The sequence below is a fragment of the Colobus angolensis genome, unplaced genomic scaffold (assembly GCF_000951035.1).
Source record: "Colobus angolensis palliatus isolate OR3802 unplaced genomic scaffold, Cang.pa_1.0 Scaffold320, whole genome shotgun sequence".
Lineage (NCBI taxonomy): Eukaryota > Metazoa > Chordata > Mammalia > Primates > Cercopithecidae > Colobus > Colobus angolensis.
In genome coordinates this window covers 2,315,077-2,325,266 of record NW_012116489.1, presented here as the reverse complement: position 1 = coordinate 2,325,266, position 10,190 = coordinate 2,315,077, and the positions used below count along the sequence as shown (strand labels likewise).

General features: G+C 34.9%; 1 protein-coding gene across 3 annotated transcripts in view; it reads left to right on the top strand.

Moving 5' to 3' along the window:
• The window catches only part of KCNT2 (potassium channel, sodium activated subfamily T, member 2), a 406,969-nt gene that overhangs the window by 306,547 nt on the left and 90,232 nt on the right, over window positions 1–10,190 (top strand). For all 3 annotated transcript variants that reach the window (XM_011951598.1, XM_011951597.1, XM_011951596.1), the window contains one exon: window positions 8,024–8,135. In XM_011951598.1, coding sequence (XP_011806988.1) covers window positions 8,024–8,135 — 112 coding nt within the window. The remainder of the gene's footprint in view (window positions 1–8,023; window positions 8,136–10,190) is intronic.

Below are 10,190 nucleotides of genomic sequence, written 5' to 3'. Positions count from 1 at the left end.
TGGTCATAGCCTAAACCTTGAACAATGAATAATTTTACACTCCACCACCCATTCTCATGGTCATAGCCTAAACCTTGAACAATGAATAATTTTACCCTCCACATTCTCAGTTTCTAGCATTCAACACTCTGAGTAGTGCTACTTATTTTCTATCTAATTTCTTCTAATAGCCCCAACTCTTAATAGTCCTTTGACCACACTGGAACCTGTCATCCACTGATCCTACTACCATTTTACTTACCCTTATCACCTGAGGGCTTTTTTCCTTCCTTAATCAGATTCAAGTCTATGATCAATCATGATAATCACTGTTGCACCGAAACACTCAATGGATAATTACTGATCATCTGCTACACACTGACACTGATCTCAGCTCTCTCCCTTTTCTCTCTTCCTCCTACTCCCAGTTTTCTCTCCTTTTAGGTTCTCTACCCACCACCTTGCATGAAATTCCTTAGAGGCAGATGAAAACATTCCAGAGGTAGGATCCAGTTACCCTCATCAGTAAGCATCAAACAACTAGAAATCCAATCACAATGGCTGGAAAATCAGAGTATTTAGGATTAAAGCTTTGGGCCCCATCCCTAAGAGAACTAAATTCTTATACATTAATTATGCATGCGGGAATAGTATCTTTAAAATATTTCAGCCAATCCTTATATCTTAGAGAACACCATTCATACTCTCAATTGAGAGCTAATTTCTAATTCGTTGACTGGTAAGGCCTATGACATTGATAGAAGCACAGATAACAGAAGTAATGTTGTGTGAACATTCAGATTAAAAACCAAAGTTGGCCACCTTAGATGATGAAATAGAATGCCAGCTGCACCTGGTGTTTAACTTAAACCGATGCATCCATCTATCACATTGTTTATTTTGAAGTGTTTAGAAAAGTAAATTTCAGACATCATGAGAGTGCTAGAACGACCTAGAAAAGACTTTTATTTATCACTTACCCTGATTTGTTCTTTCTCTCATGATGAGTTTTATTGTTTCTTTTTTTAAATTTATTATTATTTTTTTCCTCAGGGAGGGGGCACTCTTAGTAGGCCTTTAAAGCAGCAAACTTTCTCTGAGACTACCTCTACTCCAGAGGTTCCATGTTCTCTAGAGGAGTAGTGTATCTCTACTCCTTTACTCAGAAAAGACTCCTTGAATCCTAAGCAATTGGCTCATTACCTCCCCAGATGCCATTCACATTTCTGCATACAAAAGACAATAAGGAGATAAGATCTTCCTGGGGTTAGATCCCGTTGTACCTCTCTCCAAAAAAGAATTTTTATTTACACATCTAAGAGAAGACACTCAAGTAAGCCATCCCAGTATAAAGAGCTCCTCAAAAGTGAAAGAAAAGCAAGTCCTCAATTTCAAATTGAAATTTACCCTTCTAAAGATAACAAGACAATCATTACAATTGGAAAACATTGCATGTTTTCATGTTTGTATGAACAAGTACTAATATCTAAACAAAGTTTAAACTCGCAAATCAAAATGTGCTTTGGATTAGAAACAATCACAGTAAAAAGTCTATGTCAAATTGATCTACCAAAATATCCTTCTTGGTGGCTGTTTGGCATGTCACTGGCATCTGTCATTACTTTAATTTTACTGAGAAAGAAATAAACATTTAGTGAAATTTAGTGTCTCATCCTAGCCCATCTAGAAAAACAATGATGGATTCAGGCCTATGATCAGAGTGCCAAGAAAGACAAGAGAACTTTATCTAGGAGCTGGGGGAAAAAAACAAAACAAAACAAAACAAAAACCATCTCTTTGGAGAGTACACAGAATAATATTTAGGGCAGAATGGGTAGAGAATTTGTATGGTAAAAGTCCAGGTGTGACCTAGTTGAGAAGTTTGCTTGGGTTGATTTTGTTTTAATACAAAGATTTTTGGTTGCTGTTTTTGCTGTTGTTTTCTAAACTTTAGCTGACCACACTTGTAAGATAATGAGCAATGTCAATGGAAACATTGAAACAGTCATGGATTGTCATCTGTTTGGAATGGAGCATCTCCTGCATTAGATCTATAGTAGGACAGGATCTGTGGCCATGCCTGCAATTGTGATTTGTTAATGTATCATGCTTGGCCCCTAGGTTTATTGGATATCTAGTAAGTGTCAGGACTAGACAGGATGCTGTGGCGGCAGTGATGAACAAGGTGGACATAGCTAGTGGCCTTAGAATGCTAATAGTCTAACAGGGAGGATATTAAGGCAGTCATTTAAATTTTTAATTAGAGAATTATAACTGTGGCAATTATTGGAGAAAATATGTAGAATTGTATATAGACCCAGATAACAAGAATATTTGCTCTAGTCCCATGGGTCAGAGAATGTCTTCCTGAGGAATTGATAATCTTTTACCTGAAAAGTGAAGAGAGACTAAATGGGCAAAAGGATGGGTAGAGCATATTCCATATAGGGCAGCATATATGAAGCTCTGAGATCCTGATAGTGACTATTCAAGGACTTGGAGCAGAGCAAGGGGAAGACTGGTGCAAGGAGGCTGAAATGGAATTTAGAAGTCATATTTTCATGGCTTTGTAAAGTATGTTCATAAGTTGGTATGAATTTTAAGAATAACAGAAAATCATTGAAGGATAGAGAAGTTTAAAAGATAACTACAGGTGCAAGGTAGAGAATCGTTTCAGGAAAAGAAAGAGTGGGTAAGAGCAGACCAGTTAAGAGACTTCTGCATTGCCATGACTATAAGAGCATAGAAGGGCAAGTTTTGTTTATTTATTTTTTGTGTTTTAAAAGAAAAGAATATTGTCTTTAGATTGGCACAATTAGTCATAATCTTACTAAGGAAACAACACGTACCTGCATATGGAAAATGACAGATTTCAAAATAATATAATCATAAGTATAAGTAAATAATTTAAAATACTCAACATGTATAAATGTAAGAGTGATGCCTTTATATAGTGAAAACCACTTTTAATGTTTAGATTGGTGATGGTTTACATGGATAAGATTTTTGAGGATTCAGAGGATTCCTGATATTTATCATACTGTCATTTATTACTAACTCAGACTTCCTGAAGTATTTTTAAATTATTTATGAAAGATTACATACATTTATACTTGTTTTAGTGTTGATAGTCAATTGCAGTCCAAAAATTCCAATTAGTGTTTTATGTGTATCTAAGTGTGTCTGTATACCTCCTATTAATGTATACCCCTGTTACTTAAAAACACTATTTCCAGCTACCATGGCAAATCAGAATTTGTAGTGTAACATATAGCTCATTATGTAATATTTTGAATAAGATGTCATAAACATTTTCCAATGTTCTTATATTTGTGTGTTTTGCTTTATGATACAAATGCATCTAGTTTCAGAGTTCCCCCTGTAGCCTGTGAAATAGAATATATGGTATGTTTTTCATCTTTATATTGGTTAGTAAAAATATTTATTGAATAAATTAATGCAGGGAGGGAACTCTTCCATAGATATTTTACACATCTCCACAATTATATTTACATCACTGAGTCAGAATATGAAGTAATTGTAGAAAAGTTTTAAATAGAACAAACTATATCTTTTTTTTTTTTTAATTACAGTGTTGCTCTATTATGTTCCTAGTGCCCAGGGGAAAGAGACTTATTATTTCATTTTAATTCTAAAATGTTCTACATGCAAAATGTATTTAGCTCATATTAAGACATGGAAATAGGTTTACGTTAATAGTGTTTCAAAGGAGCCTAAATAAATCTATTAGACAACCAAATTTGTAAATATATAATATTATAACTGAATACAAGTAATAGTCTATGGATATAAAGGACGTTAACATACTGTTTCATTATATAAGTATTAGTTCTCGATTTTTCACTAGGTGGCAGGCTTAGCTAATACTTTCAGTTTCTCAGTCCAAAATAACATAAATGTTCTATGTTCATTTATGTAGAACAGAAATGGGAGGCACATCATGTAAATTATGTTGTCCTATTTAATTTCAACTCCAGAAGTCACTCAAATACAGTGACTGGGTCACTCAATCGTATTTTCACTCACTCTTATTAAGACCCCAAATATTTCTAGCTACATATGTGTATATTTCTATTTGATAAGATACGTCATAAAAGGATAATAAACAAAAGAATCCAGGTAACCACAACTTGATTCAAAGTGAAAATACTGATTTATATCAAGGATAAAATACATATTTTTTAAGGAAAATAAAAATGTTCCAAAAGTTAAACTCTATTTTCATTAGTTTGTAACTACATTTTCCTCATAAATTCTATCTCTAGCCTGAGATCTCAACACTGTCCTAAATGTTCTTCATAATTTATTCATTCACTAGTGTCTTAATGCTACTTAATCTAGGAGTGTTGAGTCAGCCACAATTTATCACCCCTAGAAAAAATACATATATCCTTATAATGTGTGAATTTTTATTGTTTCATCTATTATATTATAGTATTTAAAGTCAGGAATCTTACTTTATGTATTTATCTATCTCCTGGAGACCAGAACTTTCTGAGAGTAAAAAGTTGATAATTATTCCTTAAGGCTAAATAAAAGTAATTTATAAAATGTTATTTTTAAAAGAGTTGATTTTTAATATATAAAACACGAATCCATTGCTAGATATTGTTAATAATTTATTTTATTTGGGTCATCTGTGTTTCCTTACACTGATCTATCTTCCTCTTTATTATAATGGGGAGGGGAAGCTTCAGCACCTAATGCTGTGGTGTGACCCAGGCCCTGCCACCTACTAGAATGTTACCTTGAATATAGTATTTTGTCTCTTTGGGCCTCCGTTTCCTCATCTATAAACTAATAATTGGAGGTAAATCATAGAGTAGTTTTTTGCAGTTTGAAGAGGTAATGTGACCCTCTTGATTTCTAACACAAATTGGAAACTCTTGAGATCCAAAGAAGTCAGGCAGATAGAGTTAAAAATATTAGGCAAGAGGATGTGACTTTGGTGTAGGCAAAAGTGGGCTTTTAAAATCCACCCTTGAGAACCTTGGTCAGGAGCCATACTGGACAACCACAAGACTTGTCCTGTAGGGCTTATCTCTCCTCACAGCTTGGCACAGACCAACACGCATCTAAAGACACTGAAAAGATAGAGTCAGGGTTGAGACATGCACCCTCAGCTCTTCCTAGGGAAAGAGAGGATACAGATAGAAACACAAAAGGGTTCCTACCTGATGTGAAGATTATGTGAGTTAACACATGGACAACTCTTAGAGTAGTACTTTATAGTTATTGTTTTATGGGCATCATCCCGTCAGAGAGAGAAAAAAAAAGGAAAAGACAAAGAGGAGAACCTTAGATCCATTAATTTTTCTTTTTAAAGTTTAGTGCATAAATGTGGGATTTATTGTCTGCATGAGTCTATAGGGCTTTGTGTTCATTGATTCATTTTTGTCCTATTTTTCATTTTAGTTTCTATTTCTCCAGATGATTGAATTTTGTCTGTGACAACCATATATGGTGAATATCTTTAGTGACATTGTTATTTTAAAATATTTCTTAAATAAATACTTTGAAACTCCCAGATGGTATGAAATTTGGCAGTTGGTGGCATTTCCCAGGCCTACCAGATGGAGTTTGCCAGCCAAAAGTCAATAGACATTTTTTTCCATCAGGCCACTTTTCTAATTTTTAACGAGTTTTTGGGAGAATAACTTTTATTTATTGAATGTACCATCATGGGTGACTTTTGAGTGAGAATAGAGTTGCTGAAAGAAAGTCCTGTGAAATATGGATACTATAGTGTTTCTCCGTAAGCTTATCTAATTAAATTCCGTGCCCTGTTCATCAAGATTTCATCTCAAATGCACAAACATGAATTGAGAAATTGTTTACTTTCACAAAGATTTGTTAATTAAAGGAATATAAGGTCATAGGCACTGAGAGGGAAACCTTGCTTTCTTGGTGTGACGATTTATTAAGATAACTAAGGCATGAATAAAACCAACCAGGAAGCTAGAGAGGCCATCAGGTAGTTTAATCAATAAGTCAAACACTGGGGAACCAAAGTGGAGGGGATGATTCTGACTTTAAAAATAGTTTAAGTTTCATCTTGAATGGATTTGAGAGCCACTTTAAATATTGGTTGTGATTTCATAATATAGAGATTCAGGAGAAAAGGAAACAGAAAAGAAATGGCATTTCAGGCAGAAATAGGAACATGAGAAAATTTTTAAAAAACTAATAGTAATAACCATTCTAACTAAGAAACAGTACCTTTAGTATGTAGCCACTAGCTTCATGCTTTGCTACATCCTTTCTTTGCAGAATCTGATATTTAGAGTTTCTGTAATGAATTTAAGGTCACAGAACTATTGAAAAAGGTATCAGTTGCACAAATGAAATTACAGTATTTTTAACGTTAGAAGTCAGCAAAAGAAATTATATCCTGGTTATTGTTTTGCTGATATTATTTAAATAATGATTATTACAATTTACCTAAATCAAGAACTATAACACTATTTATTATCAAAATAAAGATTAAGCCATATAATACTGGCTATATTTCTTCCTTTTATTAAAAGATTTCACAAAATACCCAAAGATATCCTAGCTCTCAAGGGCCTTGATTATATAAGACCCAATGTTAGTCCATTTGGGCTCACAGCCAAGAGGGCATGTTAAGTTTCACAGATAACTCAAGGGAAAAAACAAAAAAAAACTGTTCTTAAAGATGAGTTAGTGTCTTAACTAGAATGGTGACTAAAGCCCAGTGGAAACACGCCTGAGAGGCAGATAATCAGAGAAGCCTGGTCTGAAGGCTAAGAAAGACCCTGCTGGCTGCAGAGCAGTAGGGTGGACCCACTCTCCCCAGCAGGAGGGAGCAGTCCTGGCAAATCATCCATCAACCTTCTGGAGTTAGACCTGAGGAAAGGTAAAAACTCATCTGTAACGCTGAGGTTCAGGGACAGGGCCCCCATCTTAAAAGAAGCATGTACCACATCAAGCACTCAGGCACACGGAAGTGACAGCACCCTCATGACTGAATGAGCATACATTCATAAATTGAGAGCAGCAGGAGTTGTTTGTTCCTGAGCCACACAAACAGGCTGTTTATATCCTGCATATTTGCAGTCAGTTCTAGTCCCTGAGTTCAAGGGATGGTTCAGCCTAGTGATGGGAATTGTAAGTGGTCATAACTTGGTTTAAAGACATATCATATGGAAAACAAAGCTGATTATCACAGAAGTGGCTGCCACAGAGAGTATCAAAATATTTAAACAAGGAAAACTAACAGGGATGCATAGATATCAGGTAAGGATCAGATCATGAACAACAGCAAAAATAAAAAGCATTTATTGTGGTATCATCCTGCCTCTTTTCTCTGGGGGGAATCAATCTTGTGTGAGCGTGTATGTATGTGTGTTCGTTTTGGTATATATTTGAGAGAGTGTCAAATGGGAAGAAAGCTAATGTGAAGCCATGGGACCTGTGAAAAAAATTCTCAGGAGACTTTTGGGGAACACTATCAATGCTTTAGCTTTGGCCCTGATTCATTACAATGAAATTTTATATAAATGATTTCCTCATCTCAGAAGTTTGTTGTAGCAAGATTTGACATTTAAAAACTGCGCACTATGAGAATAAGGGGCCATAGGACATGAAGGAGCTCACATAATGGACAAGAAGCTCATTATGTGAAATTTTTGCCCATCAGCTTATTTATCTTTACAAATTTCTGTTTCAATACCATCCGCAAAGTAACCTTGTAACTTCTTAAATCACCTTTATGAGTTTCTCTTCTATGTTGTTCCATAATTGTAAAGAGAAAATATCTAATAAAAGCCAAATTACTGAATTTATTTTTCTTATTGTGCTAAAATGTCTGTTAAAATATTCTTTGGGAAATATTGTTTCATTTTTCCTGCATTGTACAGAAGATTTTATGTGGCACTGCCTGCTGTTGTAATTGGATATAGTTTTATGCCTAAGGCTAGGAATCACTCACTCATAAATATGTTGTTATAAAAAATACCATATTGGATTGTTAGTGTAATGCAAATGTTCTTTTGAAATGTAGGTTGTTTTCCAGTCTCAGTATTATCACAGAGCTAACTCACCCAGCCAACATGAGATTCATGCAATTCAGAGCCAAAGACTGTTATTCTCTTGCTCTTTCAAAACTGGAAAAGGTAAGACCCCATATTATCCAGTAAATTAGATGTAACCATCTTTATTCAGAAATTAACTCTGTAAATATATAAATAAAAATGCCATGAGATAGTAAAAATAAAATGCTGTTTTGAATTTCTGTTTGGGAGATGAAATTCTAGTTTATAATTTTTTAAAAAATGTGAATCGACAGATTTGAACAATTTATATCACAGGTAAATATGATGGAGATATTTTGCTCTATTATTATTAAGTATTAAACACATGATTTGTGAAAGAATTAAATGCAACAGAAATGTGTATACTCACTTATTTGCTATGTCATGAAATCTATCTTTACACAGGGCTTTGCAGTTTCCAAAAATCTTTAAGGTCTTAGAAAACTATAGGCTTTGTTGAAAGCTGGCTTCCCAGATGTCACCAACGCAACCTGACGCAAAGCTAAGTTTATTGCTTACCTAGGTAGGGGAGACTTCCTCCCCAACAGAAGTTTGACAAGGTCTCAGAGGGAAGAAAACAAGGTCAAAATTTAATGAGAACTGGAATTTAATTTAATGATGATGTTTCAAAACAGAGACTTGATCGGGACTGGGAAGAGATTCTGATAATGCTAATAGAGACAATGGAATTGCAAAATAATGTTATATGGTCAGAAAGATTTGGTTTCCATTTTCGGTATACAGGCTGAGTGTGGGTGTAGATGGTTTTTGCACTCAATTTTTACTTACTACTAAATTGTAGTGTACTGAGAGAACTAGATGTGAAAGAAAAAAAAAAAAAGACCCAGTCTTATACATGTAAAATGTGTTAACCTGGGTGTAGTGGTTCGTGCCTATAATCAGAGTGATTTGGGAAGCTGAGACAGGAGGATCCCTTGAGCCCAAAAGTTCAACGCTGCAGTGAGCTACGATCATGGCAGTGCACGCCAGCCTGGGTGGCAGAGTGAGATCCTGCTTCTAAAAATAAATGAATAGTTAAATCTAGGCTGTTTTCATTTCTTATAACAATGTAAGACGTAGAGAAAATGATGCCTTATATTTTTTTGGTTAGTTATTTCTGTTATGACAGACCAGACACTGTCCTAATTCCTGGGAAACATATTGTTGAGTAAGGTGGTGTCTGTACCCTTATCTACTGATTTATCCAAAACTAGTCATACACGTCATGTTTATAGAGCCTTACCCTGCTTTTTCATGGCCATAGGGAAAATGTTGTACCTGCTTCCAGATGTGGAGCTCAGTTTGAGGCTAGATAGATACCTCTCCCAAGATTATACAGCTACCAGTCCAATTCAGTAAGGGAAATGTAAGGCTATTAATATTCAGGACAGAGAATTTCCACTATGCCACATCACTTTAGCAACATAAAAAAAGATGGCATGCAGGGCTAAATTGACTCAGACTCAAAAGCAAACCAAATAGTCAGAAATCCAGCAGGAATCCGTGCTGGCATGATGTAGTACAGCCTCCTTCATGATAAATGAGGTAGAATCACCTCGTGCTGAAGAAGCCGGGCTCTGGAGTCAGATTGGTCCAACTCGCCACTACTTTTGAGGAATGGAAACTGGATAAATTATTTCATAGCTTTGAGATTCTTATACGGAAAATAGTGGTAGGAACTATTTTAAATAGTAGGGTCATTATAAAGATTACAGCACGTAATCTATGCAAAACACTTCACCCTGCATTTGACATATAATTAGTACTCAAATAAATGGCACTAAAATCTTCATGATAGATTTTATATTTGTTGATATTGTCACTAATAAACATTTTATTCTGTGTATTCAGATTATTGACGAGTCATTTGATGTAGCAAGGTCATAATTGTGGAAGATATTATCAGTATTTGTTAGCATTTGTGTTGACATGGTTGTGTGCTTATTGCATTAGGGGAAAAGAAGAAAACTATGAGATATATATGCCAGTCAGTTACATACATCTCTTTATCCAAAGGAAAAATAAAACTTAATATCTTCGCAGCAAACAAGAAAGTACAATTTAGACCCAGGTATCTAGGCTAAACTCCCAAAGAGAGAGACACAAGTTGCCTTCCTCTTTAATGTTCACATTTCA